This window comes from Mytilus galloprovincialis, chromosome 6 (genome assembly GCF_965363235.1).
Source record: "Mytilus galloprovincialis chromosome 6, xbMytGall1.hap1.1, whole genome shotgun sequence".
Classification (NCBI taxonomy): Eukaryota; Metazoa; Mollusca; class Bivalvia; order Mytilida; family Mytilidae; genus Mytilus; species Mytilus galloprovincialis.
Window position 1 is genome coordinate 88,199,094 of NC_134843.1, and position 20,004 is coordinate 88,219,097.

At 31.7% G+C, this 20,004-nt stretch overlaps 1 protein-coding gene across 1 annotated transcript in view; it reads right to left on the bottom strand.

Moving 5' to 3' along the window:
- LOC143080614 (uncharacterized) overlaps positions 1–20,004 on the bottom strand; it is a 246,730-nt gene that overhangs the window by 9,312 nt on the left and 217,414 nt on the right. Inside the window, exons 131-141 of the mRNA XM_076256539.1 lie at positions 18,494–18,523; positions 16,766–16,963; positions 14,649–14,852; positions 12,383–12,412; positions 11,916–11,945; positions 10,618–10,647; positions 10,158–10,187; positions 8,430–8,627; positions 6,306–6,509; positions 2,509–2,538; positions 1,994–2,023 (exon numbers count right to left, since the gene is read on the bottom strand). Coding sequence (XP_076112654.1) covers positions 1,994–2,023; positions 2,509–2,538; positions 6,306–6,509; positions 8,430–8,627; positions 10,158–10,187; positions 10,618–10,647; positions 11,916–11,945; positions 12,383–12,412; positions 14,649–14,852; positions 16,766–16,963; positions 18,494–18,523 — 1,014 coding nt within the window. The remainder of the gene's footprint in view (positions 1–1,993; positions 2,024–2,508; positions 2,539–6,305; positions 6,510–8,429; positions 8,628–10,157; positions 10,188–10,617; positions 10,648–11,915; positions 11,946–12,382; positions 12,413–14,648; positions 14,853–16,765; positions 16,964–18,493; positions 18,524–20,004) is intronic.

A 20,004-nucleotide genomic window follows, 5' to 3' on the forward strand; every position in this document is an offset into this window, starting at 1 on the left:
GCAAGCCTTCTAATAAAACAATACTTGTATCGAATTTTATCTTATGATTTTATTTCGTAACACATGCAGATGTATCTTCTTTTTCTCATCTTCAGAAAGAGTTGATCTGCCTATGTAATCAGTTAATAAAGGGCTGCGCTTTAGCGCATGATACGCCCGTTGCTCTTTTAACTTGTCTTTTATGCTTTAAATGAATTTACATGATCAACTAGAAATATATATACAAATCAAAAGGGATGTTACATTAATATATTCACCAAAGTTTCATGAAATCCCCCTTTTTTAAGTAGCAAAATTCATTACTTAAGAAAACGTAAAATCTAAAATTTATAAAAATGGAAAGGGAGCTTATGTCAATAGATATAAACAATTTATCAAAGTTGCATAAAATTTTGTGAAAGTGTTAGTTATTGTCCCAAAATTGGAAAATCCCCCCTTTTTTAAGCATAAAAATTCATAACACGGAAATGTAAAATCTGAAATTATAAAAATTGAAAGGGAGCTTACATCAATAGATATAAACAATTCACCAAAGTTTCATGGACATTGGTGAAAGCCTTTTTGAGTATTGTCCGAAGTGTTGAAAAGCCCCCTTTTTTTATGAATAAAGCCCCATAAATCCAAAACTTAAAATCTGAAATTTATAAAAAATGAAAGGGAGCTTACATCAACAGATATAAACAATTCACCAAAGTTTCATGGACATTGGTGAAAGCCTTTTTGAGTTATTGTCCGAAGTGTTGAAAATCCCCCTTTTTTATGAATAAAGCCCCATAAATCCAAGACTTAAAATCTGAAATTTATAAAAATTGAAAGGGAGCTTACATCAATAGATATAAACAATTCAACAAAGTTTCATGGACATTGGTGAAAGCCTTTTTGAGTTATTGTCCGAAGTGTTGAAAATCCCCCTTTTTTTATGAATAAAGCCCCATAAATCCAAAACTTAAAATCTGAAATTATAAAAATTGAAAGGGAGCTTACATCAATAGATATAAACAATTCAACAAAGTTTCATGGACATTGGTGAAAGCCTTTTTGAGTTATTGTCCGAAGTGTTGAAAATCCCCCTTTTTTTATGAATAAAGCCCCATAAATCCAAAACTTAAAATCTGAAATTATAAAAATTGAAAGGGAGCTTACATCAATAGATATAAACAATTCACCAAAGTTTCATGGACATTGGTGAAAGCCTTTTTGAGTTATTGTCCGAAGTGTTGAAAATTCCCCCTTTTTATGAATAAAGCCCCATAAATCCAAAACTTAAAATCTGAAATTAAAAAAAAACGAAAGGGAGCTTACGTCAATAGATATAAACAATTCGCTTAAGTTTCATGGAAATTGGTGAAAGTGTTTTTGAGTTATTGTCCGAAGTGTGGACGACGGACGGACGAACGGACAACGATATACCATAATACGTCCCGTCTAAAAGACGACGGGCGTATAAAAACCTACTAATAAGGGAACTGTTGACCATAGTTGACCATAGTTGTTTAATTAGTAAAATTGAGAAAAAATGTTAACAAGAAGCAAATAGGCACAATCTACATTATCATTTATTGACCAATCAAAGAACATCAAAATGTTGGCTTGCATTTGAATAACATAATTACATATCAAAGTTAAAACAGACCCATCGATATAGAAGTTTAGTTAACCAAACACGATCGGATATGTAACAAACAGAAAATTTGATTTCTTAATTTTTCCTTATCATCTATCAAAAATACATTTCTTTAAGATTCACATAATTTTTCAAACCAAATAAATTAAATTTGCTTGTTATGAATTAAGGCATTTGGTAAAGATATGTTTTTCCTAATCAATATGCATTTTAGTCTTCTTTGTTGCTAGTTTTGTCTTTTTATGTGTTATATATTTGTTTCTTTTTGCTTACTTCAATTTTTTAACTCGTGCACAATATAATTGTTTTCAATACAAAATAGCGGTTATATATCAAAAGTTGGTTCAATGATAGGGACTCATATCTTACCTTTTGGTTTTGCAGTTTTTACATTTTTCCCTAAAAGAAAGTGCAATAATTCTAAATTTTTCAAAATGTATAAAAATAATTACAAATAATTCATGAATTTTTTTAATTTCAAATTCAAAAAGGAAAGTCCAAAATCAAAAGTCAAAACACATCAAACGAATGGATAACAACTGTCATATTCCTGACTTGGTACAGGCATTTTCTAATGTAGACAAGAGCAAGGAATTGACTATCTATGCAGCATTTTTATAGCGGGTATACATGTTTTTAGCAAACTTATTTTTATTATGTAATTTCTTTTGAAAACTAAACAAACGACTACTTGGTAAAAAAATCGACAATGTTGGATGGCCTCTAAAAACATGTGGTGCTAGTTCTTTCTTTTTATGTGGTTCAAATTTATTTCTTCTTGCCTCTTAAATTTTTTTAACGTGAGACACATATTGTATTTTTTACTACAGAATAACAGTAATAATAGCACTAAGTTGATCCTATGATACAAACTAGTATCTTACCTTTTGGTTTTGCAGGAATTACTTTTTTCTCTAAAATATAAGAGGAATGATTTTACGTGCATGTGGATTTGATGATATCATGTGTCGATATTTAAATTGTGCATACAAAATTTTTACGGCCAAAAAACACAGCATTTTTACAGTGTTGTCTCCCCTTACAAGATGTATATTTAATCTAATTTTTAATCTAATTTTAATCATTTAACCTATTCTAATTGAAGCTAATTAACTACTTTTGTCAAACAAATACAAAAAAACATGATACTTTTCACCAAATATGTAAATAAAAAAGGATTTCCCTCCATGACTATTTTTAGTCGGGGAATAACCCTTATAAAAGAATAAGGCTACCAATCACTTTTGATATTCTTGAGCAAATTATAAAGAGTTTACGAAAGGGAGTTTTTTCAAAATTTATTGATCTCATGATTGAAACAGCTAGCGTGATTTCTTTCTTTGGCTTCCTCCGATGCGGAGAAATAACTGTTATCAAATCCGAACATTTTGAACCTGCAATTAATTTATGTATATCAGACATTTCATTCACAGACAATATTGCTAACCTGCACTTGAAACAGTCCAAAACTGATCCATTCCGTAAGGGTATAGATATTCAGTTACACAAAATTAATAGTCATATTTGTCCTTATCGTGTTTTGAAAAGATATTTAGAGATCAGGAAAACGTTTTTATCGTCTTATCAAAACACTGACCCTCTTTTTGTATCAATTGGCAATTTAGCTATGGAAAGAGATTTCTTTATAACAAAAATCAGATATGTTCTAGAGTTATGCGGTTATAATCCTAAAAACTTTTCAGGTCATTCATTTAGAATAGGTGCTGGCACCGCAGCTGGTCAAGCAAAAATAGAAGATCACATGATTAAAACGTTAGGTCGTTGGTCTTACGATTGCTATGTGCGTTATATTCGAACTCAACCAATCTCTATAAAGCATGCACAACAGCAGCTTGCTGAATCTTTCAATCATTGATTATATAGTATAGTCAACTTCGATTTATTGGCAGTAGAACTGCATGCTTGCTTAATATGTATATTTTGTTTCTTATATTTAGCTTATTATTGTGTTATTCGTTGACTTATTGAAGGTGGTCCTGGGGGATTCCTTATTCTAAATACTTGGGGGTCACTCAGACTCATCTGATTTCTAATCATTACTTCGTCAGAGTTTCTTGGCACCTTTTCAAATATTTCACTTATCATTCATATTTTTCATAACTTATTCTCAAAACAACCTCCATCCTACCCCACCGCATGATTCACCTTCAATATTTCAACGACAAGGGAAAGAACTCAACAAGTGAACCTTTTCAAATATTTCACTTATCATTCATATTTTTCATTCATTTTCCAAGCATTTTTCATTTAACATCTCCAACCTCAACTCAACACCTTAAAGCATTGTAGCCCACCGTCACGCGGGGGCTGGTCCACTGCCACGCATGGGCCGTCAGATGAAGCTTCGCTTTATCATTCTTTTGTCAGTTGTGTTGTTCAAGTTGAGCGTAGTGGCTTGTCAGCTGGTCTTCTTTCCACGAAAGAATCGCTTCCTGACAAAGTCCTGGAGCAAAATTATTCGTCAGATAGTTGAGTGATTTCCCAAGGCCAAACAATTTGATATGTTTTATATGTTTAGTACAGGAAATACGTTTTCATTTTATCTGGTGTAATTTTCATAATAAATGTATATTACATTAAAACCTTTTCGTTTAGTAGCAATGGTTCCATGATAAAGTTACTATTGAATCTACAGTATACTGACACTACACTAAGATAACATTCACCAAACAGGAACCTTTAACACATTTGACCTCAGATTTTTATCAGATGTCAAAGTTTAAAACAGTGAAGCTAATGAGCATATCGACACACAAAAATTTCACAGTTTGATGTCCTGCGAAGATTCGCATACTAACTGATTGATTGATAATGGGGATAACATGATTATTAAAGAGTCTGCAGTGTCAAAATCCTCACAAATCATATTGTGCTATTACACGTGTATAGCAAACAGCATAACATGAGACTTATGGTTAAAGCGACATTGAAACCAGCATCACAGTAGGACACAACATTTAATATATTAAATTGCACATGATTTCACTTCGACTATTGAACTATAATTAGATACAGAGATTATCATGTTGGGAACTCGCGTCATTTTCGGATATAAAGTTATTTATTGGTTTATTTGATTGGGATTCTTACATGGTTGATCAGTTGTTGGTGTAGTTTAGTGGCAAATATTACATGCATATACATGACGGAAAAACATAAAACACATTTAAAAACAGAACTTCGACTGTCCGTTTTACACAACTACTCATAGGTAAAACGAGTATATAAATCCATGTTTAAATTGTTAGTGCAAAAATTAGCAGATAATTAAAACTAAACAGATTGGCGATAAAACATGATTTTTTTTGGATAAATATATAAGGTCATTAGTTTTTATCGTCTAATACCGGCGTCACACATCAGCGTTTAGCTCCGACGTACGCCGGACGTGTTAAAAAATCATGTCTATCCGCTAGTAATTTTGGATGCATTCAACCTATCAAACGTTCCTTTAACGTGTTCATTGTATTGGGCGTACGAGAAACGTCTATTTGGCGTTCAAGAAACTACGTTGGCGTATGTCTGTCGTTTGTCTTATGTAGATGAAATGCAAGCTACGAAGGAAAACAGTTTCTTGAACATATTTGAAACGCGTCCTGGTCGTGTATTGTACGTTCTATTTTGGGGTGTTTGTTACAAACACACCCGCATACGTTTTAGTTAAAGTGGAACGATCTTGAAACGTATACAACGTGCCTTAAACGTTCTTCAAACTTATCTGTAGCGCGTTAAACGCGCTTGTAGCGTATGTATAACGTGCGTGTAGTGTGCAGGTATACGCTAGACACACGCTTGAGCTGGATGAACATTTTTATGCTGCTTAAAAAATTCCTCAAGTTGTAGCGTTCGCCAAGCGTATTTCGACGTACTTCAAACATATTTAACGCGCGTTTAACGATTGCTTAGCGTTCCTCTGGCGTGCAACTAACGCATACCAACTTTGTCTGTACGTTTGGTGCACGCCGGTCTGTACGCCAATGTATGACGCCGGCATAAATTGATTGAAATATAGTTCCCTGCAAATGATGGGGAGTTATTCTCGAGTTGCTCACATTGATGTAATAGTTAAAAATCCTGCAGAAAAGATGGAATAACCAAAAGGAATAAAATACAGAAATACTACGTATATATTATTTAATGCCATCAGTTGTATTTCACAAAAGTTATATTGCATTTATATATATGCTCCTTACAGATCAACGATTGCTGTTTAACCTTCCTGGGTGATTGTTTTGTTAACTCTTTTCTTTTCATTCACATATAAGAGCCAGTCAAAACTTGAAAAAAAAATTCTTCTTAGATAAAACTATTTAAAGATAAAGCAGTATTTTGTTTCTCAATGCTCTTTGTACTCTTTTGGCTTTATAACAATTTTGTTCTTAGCGTCACTGGTGAGTCTTATTGAGACGAAACGCACGTCTGGCGTCTTGAATTATAAATCTGGTACGTTTGGTAACTATTTAGTTCATTTTAACTCAACAATTTTATAACATTTTTTTGATTTTCTTGGAAATCATAATCAACGTACTTTTTTTAAATTCTTTGTCCCAAATTTAAGCAGCAAAATTAACGGGTTTTCTGTTTTCCCTTTATCAATAAAACGGATGTCAGTACAAACATACAACCAGATAGATTTTTAAATAAATCTTAAAATGTTTACCTGTATGGCCTATCACTTGAACTTCTGCCAAACTAAGATATCCCTTTCCGCTTCTCAAAATTTTCACATAGCGACCTGAGATTGGAGTCTTGCATGTTAACACTATGAATTGTCCATTTTTACCAGGTCCTTTAAAATTACTGCAATGTTTCATCTTATGAAGATTTTGTCCAACTGTAACCGCTATATTCTTCAGCCTATTACCTAAAAAGATATCAATATGAAGAGTATAGACATTGTTCTTCAATCTTCAATTTGTCTGTGCCAATCCTCATATCACCGATTGTATAGAAAATAGTAAGTACACTCTTATTAATCAAACACTTTTCAGTATCGAACATGTTTTAATTAAAAAAGACAAATTATTTTGTTTTTCGTATAAAAGTATATACATATCAAAAGGGTTTGCCAACTGGAAGATCAAAACCATATTCTAAAAAAAAACTCCATTCGATCATCAGGTTTCGATCTAGTTGATTTCTCCAATGTGTTATTAGAAAAATATATATACTTAAAGATCGTTCTGTATTAAACAGGTAAAGTTTTCACAATGAAGGATGAAACAAAGTAGACAATTTTACAATTTAAAATAATGGAGGCCTTTATCAAGAAGTGCGATCCAATAAGGATCAATTTGATTTGGTCTCTAGAACAAAAGCAAAAGTAGGGCAAATACTTGCTTTTCGCTAAAAATTTAAACAATTGAATTACATCTTTATATTGGGAGGGCAACGCAAATGCAAAATTTGGCTTTAAATTGGACTGTATATTAAATCTGAACCAATATTTACGATCTAATAGATGCACATTTTGATACACTAAACATTTTGTTTGTTTAACTGTTTATATTCTAAAAGTGCTAAACTTCAAAGGTATGAGTTTTACTACGTAAATAGTATACCAGTTTTATTTACGTTTAACTCCCATTTAGATCTATTTCCTTCTAAATAAAAAAAAAAAAAAAACACCAGCCACACACGTGCACCGATATTAATCGTCATAAAAAAAAATGGCGAGACACACATCCTGACAAATAACTACAGTGGTTCACGCATATGGCTAAAGTCGTTACAGGCAAGATCTGCCAAAATATTACTATATTTAGTCAAAACTATCGTATGATTGCTCTTCAAATCGTCTTATATGACATCACTGCCGTTGTTATACGCCAGAGCTTACAAATTTGTTATTTATTAGATATTTTACATTTTATATCTTTCTTCAAATTAACACTTTAATAGCATAAATTAGATAACATTGAATTTTAGGACCAAACTCTTCCTATATCAGAAGCGTGTATTTTTACAAATGGAAAACTTCGATTTTTTTGGACGTTCTCTATCCATATTTCTTTTTGAGAACCAATTATAAAGCCACATTCAACAAGTGACTTTCAGAAAAGCCTTAATTTTACTGATCATTGGTTGATTTCTTGTGAGCCATTTAACATCCGTTCAAAAATATTTCAGGCATATTGAAGACACATACATTTCAGTATTTAACGAACTGTTAGATGGTTAGTTTCAATACCCCTCCCCCATGTAAGTTTTGATTTAAGAGAGTTATATCGTCTAATCAAAATAAATTCTTAGAATGAATGATTTTAACCGTCGATCAAGTGACCCGAAAAATCAGCAGGTATCGTCCTCTTTATTCACTTAATCTATATGGCCCAATATTCCAGAAAGGTTTCAATTTCATATACTAGATCATGAAACCGCTTTTCAAATTTCATTCCTTTTTTAGTATCTTGTTTTCTTGATATTAAACAGTGACCTCATAAACAAAATAGATCGTTCTTTTATTAAATGTGACTAATATTTGAAATATTTTCTCTAAAGACAGTATTGTATTTAATCATATATATATCCTGAAATTTAAAAGTGTTAAAGGTGATATTTTTATGAGCGGATTATTTATTATATGACATAAAAAAAACTTCTAAAGATATGAAATCAGTACTAAACTTAAATCAATTTAGTTGAGAGTTTTATGATTTACATATTATCATATAAACGTGTCTATTAAAGTGCATTATTTAAAAATTAAAAGTTAACACTCTTTTAACACACGTCAATTCATTTTGAATCTTATTACAAATGTACTTTTCTTCTGACTCCTTACCACAGCAATTTTTTCTGTTAATTATATTGATCTGCTTTACGCTGACAGTTTTCCCCAAATCAACACTCCAATATGGATTGTTTTGGTACTTTGTGTGTGTAAACGTGTTTTCCACTCCATCGACTGCCTTTGAAGCAGGAAATCTTGAATTGTGTGTTGAACTCTGTGATGCTTTTCTTCGAAGGGCATAGTTATATCCTGTAGGAAATTAATACACTAAAAAATTAACATACGCATATATGCTCCAGTTGATTAAATATTCCAGAATTTGTATTTCTTATCAATATTTCCACTATAGAAGGTTGCTGCTTACAAGAATGCTATACAACGAAGAGATCAATAAGTGATGTTGAAATCACCCCTTCGCAAAGTCTTCGACTGCCAGCAAGAATACGGGCTTTGTCAAGAAATATCTGATTCACAGATGACGATAGATATGTTTAGCTTGTCATAACCACTCCCCCTATTATTTCCACAGTATAGGACTTACAGGATTAGCCTTATCACCGGGTTTGTACTTACATGAGCAGCACAACGGGTGTCACATGCGGTGCAGGATATACCTACCCTTCGACCACTTGATTTACCTACAATCTTTTGAAGGTGCTCGTCTTATTCAGTCTTAAGTCTTCGATAAAGTGTTGAGTATGCTGTTTTCCTTTTGATCGATTTAATTTTTTTACTATGACATTGTCAATTTCAATGTCCCTTTGATATCTTTCGCCTGTTTTTTTTTACCAGACACAAGCTAATGAATGAATAATGTTATGTCTGTTGTATTTAAATAGAATGCATCACTACATATTTGTTCATTGATAACTATCATTATCTTCTTGAATATCTGAAATGACTGTTCAATTGATGTCAAATACAGAAAAGAACATGTTACAATTTCAGATTTGTTTACTGGACTAGTGTCACGTTTTGCTTATACATCGTTTGCATCTATATATATATAACGTAACATGATCATTCTATTTCTCAACAAATGCGAATGTATCTTGTTTTCTTCTTTTTCTGATACAGCTGTTCTGCCTTAGTAATCAATTAAGGACCTGCTATTAAGGAAGTTGTTGACCATAGTGGTTTCGATAGTAATATGGAGAGAAAAAAGATGTTAACAAGAAGTAAACGAGCCCAATGTACATGATCATTTATTGATAATTCAAATAACATCAAAATGTTTGCTCACATTTAAATAACACAATAACATATCAAAGGTAAAAACAGACCCATCAATACAAAGTTTAGTTTAAGCAAGACATGATACTAGGATTAACATTAAATGTCTTTCACGATCCGGTAACAGAGCTTTCACGATCGTCTCGCATGTACTTGACCACCGTTAGATATTCTTTCACGATCATTTCTCTCGTTAAACCGAATGACACCCGTGTGATAGGATAGGTGACATACAATGTCTTAATGTTCTTTGTCGTTGATGGACGTACATTTATCAAATCTTCATTTCTTCAAGATTCCCATAATTGTTAAAACGAAACAAAATAGATTTACTTGTTATGAATTAAGGCATTTGGTAAAGATATGTGTTTCCTAATCAATATGCATTTTAGTCTTCTTTGTTGCTAGTTCTGTCTTTTTATGTGTTAAATATTTATTTCATTTTGCTTACTTCAATTTTTTAACTCGTGCACAATACAATTGTTTTCAATACAACATAGTGGTTATATACAAAAGTTGATTCAATGATAGAGACTGATATCTTACCTTTTGGTTTTGCAGTTTTTACTTTTTTCCCTAAAATAAAATGCAATAATTCTAAATTTTTCAAAATGTATAAAAATAATTACAAATAATTCATGATTTTTTTAATTTCATGCAGTCTGACTCAACTTGGATTATAACCTTCTATTCAAATGTAGACAAGAACAAGGAATTGACTATCTATGCAGCATTTTTATAGCGGGTATACATATTTTTAGCAAACTTATTTTTATCATGTAATTTCTTTTGAAAACTAAACAAACGACTACTTGGTAATAAAAATCGATAATGTTGGCTGGCCTCTAAAAACATGTGTTGCTAGTTCTGTCTTTTTATGTGGTTCAAATTTATTTCTTCTTGCTTCTTCGATTTTTTCAACGTGAGACCAATATTGTATTTTTTATTACAGAATAGCAGTAATAATAGCAGTAAGTTGATCCTATGATAGAAACTAGTATCTTACCTTTTGGTTTTGCAGGAATTACTTTTTTCTCTAAAATATAAGAGCAATGATTTAACGTGCATGTGGATTTGATGATATCATGTTTCCATATTTAAATTGTGCGTGCAAAATTTTCACTGCCAAAAAAACAGCATTTTTACAGTGTTGTCTCCCCTTACAAGATGTATATTTAATCGAATTTTTAATCTAGTTTTAATGATTCAACCTATTCTAATTGAAGCTAATTTTAAAACTAGTTTTGTCAAACAAATACAAAAAACATGATACTTTTCACCAAATACGTAAATAAAAAGGAATTTCCCTCCATGGTTATTTTTAGTCGGGGAATTACCCCTACTTTTTTTTTAATACGAAACTGATAGCAAAATAAAAAAATAAACAATGCTATTTTCAGTGTTTTGTACAGGTTGTCTGTCACTGTGCACAACAGTTAAACATAGAACTCAAGGCGATAAACCAGAGAACTCCAGGTCAGAAAACACTGTCAAACATCCAAACATATTATCAACACTGATCTGTTTTCATACTTGTTTGAACTCTAAATAAATTTGATTAATCAAAGTGATCTAAAATTACTAATGGAAAGATTGGAAGGAGTATGTGTATATTTTTTACTCATAGTTTACTCTTCCATAGCATTGGTAGGGGACAACAAAAACTTGCTATATAAACACTATGGCATACTTGTTAGTTATATTACTATTGATTTGTCAATTTTATGTGTCCATGTTTAAATTGTTAGTGCAAAAATTAGTAGATAATTAAAACTAAACAGATTGGCGATAAAACATGATTTTTTTTTTGATAAATATATAAGGTCATTAGTTTTTATCGTCTAATACCGGCGTCACACATCAGCGTTTAGCTCCGACGTACGCCGGGCGTGTTAAAAAAATCATGTCTATCTGTCTATCCGCTAGTTATTTTGGATGCATTCAACCTGTCAATCGTTCCTTTAACGTGTTCATTGTATTGGACGTATTTGAAACGCGTCCCGGTCATGTATTGTACGTTCTATTTTGGGGTGTTTGTTACAAACACACCCGCATACGTTTTAGTTAAATTTGAACGATCTTGAAGCGTATACAACGTGCCTTAAACGTATTTCAAACTTATCTGTAGCGCGTTATGTATAACGTGCGTGTAGCGTGAAGGTATACGCTAGACACACGCTTGAGCTGGATGAAAATTTTTATGCTGCATAAAAAATTCCTCAAGTTGTAGCGTTCGCCAAGCGTATTTCGACGTACTTCAAACTTATACAAAAGTTGATTTAATGATAGAGACTAATATCTTACCTTTTGGTTTTGTAGATTTTACTTTTTTCCCTAAAATAAAGTGCAATAATTCTAAGTTTTTCAAAATGTATACATATAATTACAAATAATTCATGATTTTTTTTAATTTCATGCAGTCTGACTCAACTTGGATTATAACCTTCAATTCAAATTAAGACAAGAACAAGGAATTGACTATCTATGCAGCATTTTTATAGCGGGTATACATATTTTTAGCAAACTTTTTATTAAGTAATATCTTTTGAAAACTAAACAAATGACTACTCAATTTACATGTTAAAAAAAATCGATAATGTTGGCTGGCCTCTAAAAACATGTGTTGCTAGTTCTGTCTGTTTATGTGGTTCAAATTTATTTCTTCTTGCCTCTTAAATTTTTTTAACGTGAGACACATATTGTATTTTTTACTACAGAATAACAGTAATAATAGCAATAAGTTGATCCTATGATAGAAACTAGTATCTTACCTTTTGGTTTTGCAGGAATTACTTTTTTCTCTAAAATATAAGAGCAATGATTTTACGTGCATGTGGATTTGATGATATCATGTTTCCATATTCAAATTGTGCGTGCAAAATTTTCACTGCCAAAAAAACAGCATTTTTACAGTGTTGTCTCCCCTTACAAGATATATATTTAATCGAATTTTTAATCTAATTTTAATGATTCAACCTATTCTAATTGAAGCTAATTTTAAAACTAGTTTTGTCAAACAAATACAAAAAACATGATACTTTTCACCAAATATGTAAATAAAAAGGGATTTCCCTCCAAGGTTATTTTTAGTCGGGGGAATAACCCCTACTTTTTTTATACGAAACTGTTAGCATTATAAAAAAATACAATGCTATTTTCAGTGTTTTGTACAGGTTGTCTATCACTGTGCACAACAGTTAAACATAGAACTCAAGGCGATAAACCAGAGAACTCCAGGTCAGAAAACACTGTCAAACATCCAAACATATTATCAATACTGATCTGTTTTCATACTTGTTTGAACTCTAAATAAATTTGATTAATCAAAGTGATCTAAAATTACTAATGGAAAGATTGGAAGGAGTATGTGTATATTTTTACTCATAGTTAACTCTTCCATAGCATTGGCAGGGGACAACAAAAACTTGCTATATAAACACTATGGCATACTTGTTAGTTATATTACTACTGGTTTGTCAATTTTATGTGTCCATGTTTAAATTGTTAGTGCAAAAATTAGCAGATAATTAAAACTAAACAGATTGGCGATAAAACATGATTTTTTTTGATAAATATATAAGGTCATTAGTTTTTATCGTCTAATACCGGCGTCACACATCAGCGTTTAGCTCCGATGTACGCCGGGCGTGTTAAAAAAATCATGTCTATCTGTCTATCCGCTAGTAATTTTGGATGCATTCAACCTGTCAATCGTTCCTTTAACGTGTTCATTGTATTGGACGTACGAGAAACGTGACTAAGCGTCTGTCGGGCGTTCACGAAACTACGTTGGCATATGTCTGTCGTTTGTCTAATGTAGATGAAATGCATGCTACGAAGGAAAAAAGTTTCTTGAACATATTTGAAACGCGTCCCGGTCGTGTATTGTACGTTATATTTTGGGGTGTTTGTTACAAACACACCCGCATACGTTTTAGTTAAATTTGAACGATTTTGAAGCGTAAACAACGTGCCTTAAACGTATTTCAAATTTATCTGTAGCGCGTTAAACGCGCTTGTAACGTATGTATAACGTGCTTGTAGCGTGAAGGTATACGCTAGACACACGCTTGAGCTGGATGAACATTTTTTTGCTGCATCAAAAATTCCTCAAGTTGTAGCGTTCGCCAAGCGTATTTCGATGTACATGTACTTCAAACTTATTTAACGCGCGTTTAACGATTGCTTAACGTTCGTCTGGCGTGCAACTAACGCATACCCATTTTGTCTGTACGTTTGGTGCACGCCGGTCTGTACGCAAATGTATGACGCCGGCATAAATTGTTATTAATTAGTCATTTCTTGACCTTTCATAGTTTACTATTCGGTATTGTTTTTTCTTCTAATTGTTGAAGGACGTACCGGACCCTATAGTTGTTAATTTTTATGTCCTTTGATTGAAATCTAGTTCCCTGCAAATGATGGGGAGTTACTCTCGAGTTGCTCACATTGATGTAATAGTTAAAAGTCCTGCAGAAAAGATATAATAACCAAAAGGAATAAAATACAGAAAGACTACCTTTATGTTATTTAATGCTATCAGTTGTATTTCTCAAAAGTTATAATGCATTTATATATATGACCCTTACAGATCAACGATTGCTGTTTAACTTTCCTGGGGGATTGTTTTGTTAATTCTTTTCTTTTCATTAAAATATAAGAGCCAGTCAAATTTAAAAAAAAAAAAACGTCTTCTTAGATAAAACTATTCAAAGATAAAGCAGTATTTTGTTCCTCAATGCTCTTTGTACTCTTTTGGCTTTATAACTATTTTGATCTGAGCGTCACTGGTGAGTCTAAAGAGACGAAACGCACATCTGGCGTCTTAAATTATAAACCTGGTACGTTTGGTAACTATTTAGTTCATTTTAACTCAACAATTTAATAACAAATTTTTGATTTTCTTGGAAATCATAATCAACGTACTTTTTTTAAGCATCAAAATGAATGGATTTTTTGTTTCCCTTTATCAATAAAACGGATGTCAGTACAAACATAAAACCAGATAGATTTGTAAATAAATCTTAAAATGTTCACCTGTATGGCCTATGACTTGAACTTCTGCCAAACTAAGATATCCCTTTCCGCTTCTCAAAATTTTCACATAGCGGCCTGAGATTGGAGTCTTGCATGTTAACACTATGAATTGTCCATTTTTACCAGGTCCTTTAAAATTACTACAATGTTCCATCTTATGAAGATTTTGTCCAACTGTAACCGCTATATTCTTCAGCCTATTACCTAAAAAGATATCAATATGAAGAGTATAGACATTGTTCTTCAATCTTCAATTTGTCTGTGCCAATCCTCATATCACCGATTGTATAGAAAATAGTAAGTACACTCTTATTAATCAAACACTTTTCAGTATCGAACCTGTTTTAATTAAAAAAGACAAATTATTTTGTTTTTCGTATAAAAGTATATACATATCAAAAGGGTTTGCCAACTGGAAGATCAAAACTATATTCTAAAAAAACTCCATTCGATCATCAGGTTTCGATCTAGTTGATTTCTCCAACGTGTTATTAGAAAAATATATATACTTAAAGATCGTTCTGTTTTAAACAGGTAAAGTTTTCACAATGAAGGATGAAACAAAGTAGACAATTTTACAATTTAAAATAATGGAGGCCTTTATCAAGAAGTGCGATCCAATAAGGATCAATTTGATTTGGTCTCTAGAACAAAAGCAAAAGTAGGGCAAATACCTGCTTTTCGCTAAAAAATGAAACAATTGAATTACATCTTTATATTGGGAGGGCAACGCAAATGCAAAATTTGGCTTTAAATTGGACTGTATATTAAATCTGAACCAATATTTACGATCTAATAGATGCACATTTTGATACACTAAACATTTTGTTTGTTTAACTGTTTATATTCTAAAAGTGCTAAACTTCAAAGGTATGAGTTTTACTACGTAAATAGTATACCAGTTTTATTTACGTTTAACTCCCATTTAGATCTATTTCCTTCTAAATAAAAAAAAAAAAAAAAAAACACCAGCCACACACGTGCACCGATATTAATCGTCATAAAAAAAAAATGGCGAGACACACATCCTGACAAATAACTACAGTGGTTCACGCATATGGCTAAAGTCGTTACAGGCAAGATCTGCCAAAACATTACTATATTTAGTCAAAACTATCGTATGATTGCTCTTCAAATCGTCTGATATGACATCATTGCTGTTGTTATACGCCAGAGCTTACAAATTTGTTATTTATTAGATATTTTACATTTTATATCTTTCTTCAAATTAACAATTGAATAGCATAAATTAGATAACATGGAATTTTAGGACCAAACTCTTCCTATATCAGAAGCGTGTATTTTTACAAATGGAAAACTTCGATTTTTTTGGACGTTCTCTTTGAGAAACAATTATAAAGCCACATTCAACAAGTGACTTTCAGAAAAGCCTTAATTTTACTGATCATTGGTTGATTTCTTGTGAGCCATTTAACATCCGTTCGAAAATATTTCAGGCATATTCAAGACACATACATTTCAGTATTTAACGAACTGTTAGATGGTTAGTTTCAATACCCCTCCCCCATGTAAGTTTTGATTTAAGAGAGTTATATCGTCTAATCAAAATAAATTCTTAGAATGAATGAGTTTAACCGTCGATCAAGTGACCCGAAAAATCAGCAGGTATCGTCCTCTTTATTCACCTAATCTATATGGCCCAATATTCCAGAAAGGTTTCAATTTCATATACTAGATCATGAAACCGCTTTTCAAATTTCATTCCTTTTTTAGTATCTTGTTTTCTTGATATTAAACAGAGTGACCTCATAAACAAAATAGATCGTTCTTTTATTAAATGTGACTAATATGTGAAATATTTTCTCTAAAGACAGTATTGTATTTAATTATATATATCCTAAAATTTAAAACAGTTTTAAAGGTGATTTTTTTATGAGCGGATTATTTATTATATGACATAAAAAAAAAAATCTAAAAATTTTAGATCAGTACTAAACTTAAATCAATTTAGTTGATAGTTTTATGATTTACATATTATCATATAAACGTGTCTATTAAAGTGCATAGTATTTAAAAATTAAAAGTTAAAAATCTTTTAACACACGTCAATTCATTTTGAATCTTATTACAAATGTACTTTTCTTCTGACTCCTTACCACAGCAATCTTTTCTGTTAATAATATTGATCTGCTTTACGCTGACAGTTTTCCCCAAATCAACACTCCAATACGGATTGTTTTGGTTCTTTGTGTGTGTAAACGTGTTTTCCACTCCATCAACTGCCTTATTAGCAGCAAATTTTGAACTGGCTGTGGAACTCTGTGATGCTTTTCTTCGAAGGGCATAGTTATATCCTGTAAAAAATTAATACACTAAAACATTAACATACGCATATATGCTCCAGTTGATTAAATATTCTAGAATTTGTATTTCTTATCAATATTTCCACGATAGAAGGTTGCTGCTTACAAGAATGCTATACAACGAAGAGATCAATAAGTGATGTTGAAATCACCCCTTTGCAAAGTCTTCGACTGCCAGCAAGAATACGGGATTTGTCAAGAAATATCTGATTCACAGATGACGATAGATATGTTTAGCTTGTCATAACCACTCCCCCTATTATTTCCACAGTATAGGACTTACAGGATTAGCCTTATCACCGGGTTTGTACGTACATGAGCAGCACAACGGGTGTCACATGCGGTGCAGGATATACCTACCCTTCGACCACTTGATTTACCTACAATCTTTTGAAGGTGCTCGTCTTATTCAGTCTTAAGTCTTCGATAAAGTGTTGAGTATGCTGTTTTCCTTTTGATCGATTTAATTTTTTTACTATGACATTGTCAATTTCAATGTCCCTTTGATATCTTTCGCCTGTTTTTTTTTACCAGACACAAGCTAATGAATGAATAATGTTATGTCTGTTGTATTTAAATAGAATGCATCACTACATATTTGTTCATTGATAACTATCATTATCTTCTTGAATATCTGAAATGACTGTTCAATTGATGTCAAATACAGAAAAGAACATGTTACAATTTCAGATTTGTTTACTGGACTAGTGTCACGTTTTGCTTATACATCGTTTGCATCTATATATATATAACGTAACATGATCATTCTATTTCTCAACAAATGCGAATGTATCTTGTTTTCTTCTTTTTCTGATACAGCTGTTCTGCCTTAGTAATCAATTAAGGACCTGCTATTAAGGAAGTTGTTGACCATAGTGGTTTCGATAGTAATATGGAGAGAAAAAAGATGTTAACAAGAAGTAAACGAGCCCAAAGTACATGATCATTTATTGATAATTCAAATAACATCAAAATGTTTGCTCACATTTAAATAACACAATAACATATCAAAGGTAAAAACAGACCCATCAATACAAAGTTTAGTTTAAGCAAGACATGATACTAGGATTAACATTAAATGTCTTTCACGATCCGGTACCAGAGCTTTCACGATCGTCTCGCATGTACTTGACCACCGTTAGATATTCTTTCACGATCATTTCTCTCGTTAAACCGAATGACACCCGTGTGATAGGATAGGTGACATACAATGTCTTAATGTTCTTTGTCGTTGATGGACGTACATTTATCAAATCTTCATTTCTTCAAGATTCCCATAATTGTTAAAACGAAACAAAATAGATTTACTTGTTATGAATTAAGGCATTTGGTAAAGATATGTGTTTCCTAATCAATATGCATTTTAGTCTTCTTTGTTGCTAGTTCTGTCTTTTTATGTGTTAAATATTTATTTCATTTTGCTTACTTCAATTTTTTAACTCGTGCACAATACAATTGTTTTCAATACAACATAGTGGTTATATACAAAAGTTGATTCAATGATAGAGACTGATATCTTACCTTTTGGTTTTGCAGTTTTTACTTTTTTCCCTAAAATAAAGTACAATAATTCTAAATTTTTCAAAATGTATAAAAATAATTACAAATAATTCATGATTTTTTTAATTTCATGCAGTCTGACTCAACTTGGATTATAACCTTCTATTCAAATGTAGACAAGAACAAGGAATTGACTATCTATGCAGCATTTTTATAGCGGGTATACATATTTTTAGCAAACTTATTTTTATCATGTAATTTCTTTTGAAAACTAAACAAACGACTACTTGGTAATAAAAATCGATAATGTTGGCTGGCCTCTAAAAACATGTGTTGCTAGTTCTGTCTTTTTATGTGGTTCAAATTTATTTCTTCTTGCTTCTTCGATTTTTTCAACGTGAGACCAATATTGTATTTTTTATTACAGAATAACAGTAATAATAGCAGTAAGTTGATCCTATGATAGAAACTAGTATCTTACCTTTTGGTTTTGCAGGAATCATTTTTTTCTCTAAAATATAAGAGCAATGATTTAACGTGCATATGGATTTGATGATATCATATTTCCATATTTAAATTGTGCGTGCAAAATTTTCACTGCCAAAAAAACAGCATTTTTACAGTGTTGTCTCCCCTTACAAGATGTATATTTAATCGAATTTTTAATCTAGTTTTAATCATTCAACCTATTCTAATTGAAGCTAATTTTAAAACTAGTTTTGTCAAACAAATACAAAAAACATGATACTTTTCACCAAATACGTAAATAAAAAGGAATTTCCCTCCATGGTTATTTTTAGTCGGGGAATTACCCCTACTTTTTTTTTAATACGAAACTGTTAGCAAAATAAAAAAATAAACAATGCTATTTTAAGTGTTTTGTACAGGTTGTCTGTCACTGTGCACAACAGTTAAACATAGAACTCAAGGCGATAAACCAGAGAACTCCAGGTCAGAAAACATTGTCAAACATCCAAACATATTATCAACACTGATCTGTTTTCATACTTGTTTGAACTCTAGATAAATTTGATTAATCAAAGTGATCTAAAATTACTAATGGAAAGATTGGAAGGAGTATGTGTATATTTTTACTCATAGTTTACTCTTCCATAGCATTGGTAGGGGACAACAAAAACTTGCTATATAAACACTATGGCATACTTGTTAGTTATATTACTACTGATTTGTCAATTTTATGTGTCCATGTTTAAATTGTTAGTGCAAAAATTAGCAGATAATTAAAACTAAACAGATTGGCGATAAAACATGATTTTTTTTTGATAAATATATAAGGTCATTAGTTTTTATCGTCTAATACCGGCGTCACACATCAGCGTTTAGCTCCGACGTACGCCGGGCGTGTTAAAAAAATCATGTCTATCTGTCTATCCGCTAGTAATTTTGGATGCATTCAACCTGTCAATCGTTCCTTTAACGTGTTCATTGTATTGGACGTATTTGAAACGCGTCCCGGTCGTGTATTGTACGTTCTATTTTGGGGTGTTTGTTACAAACACACCCGCATACGT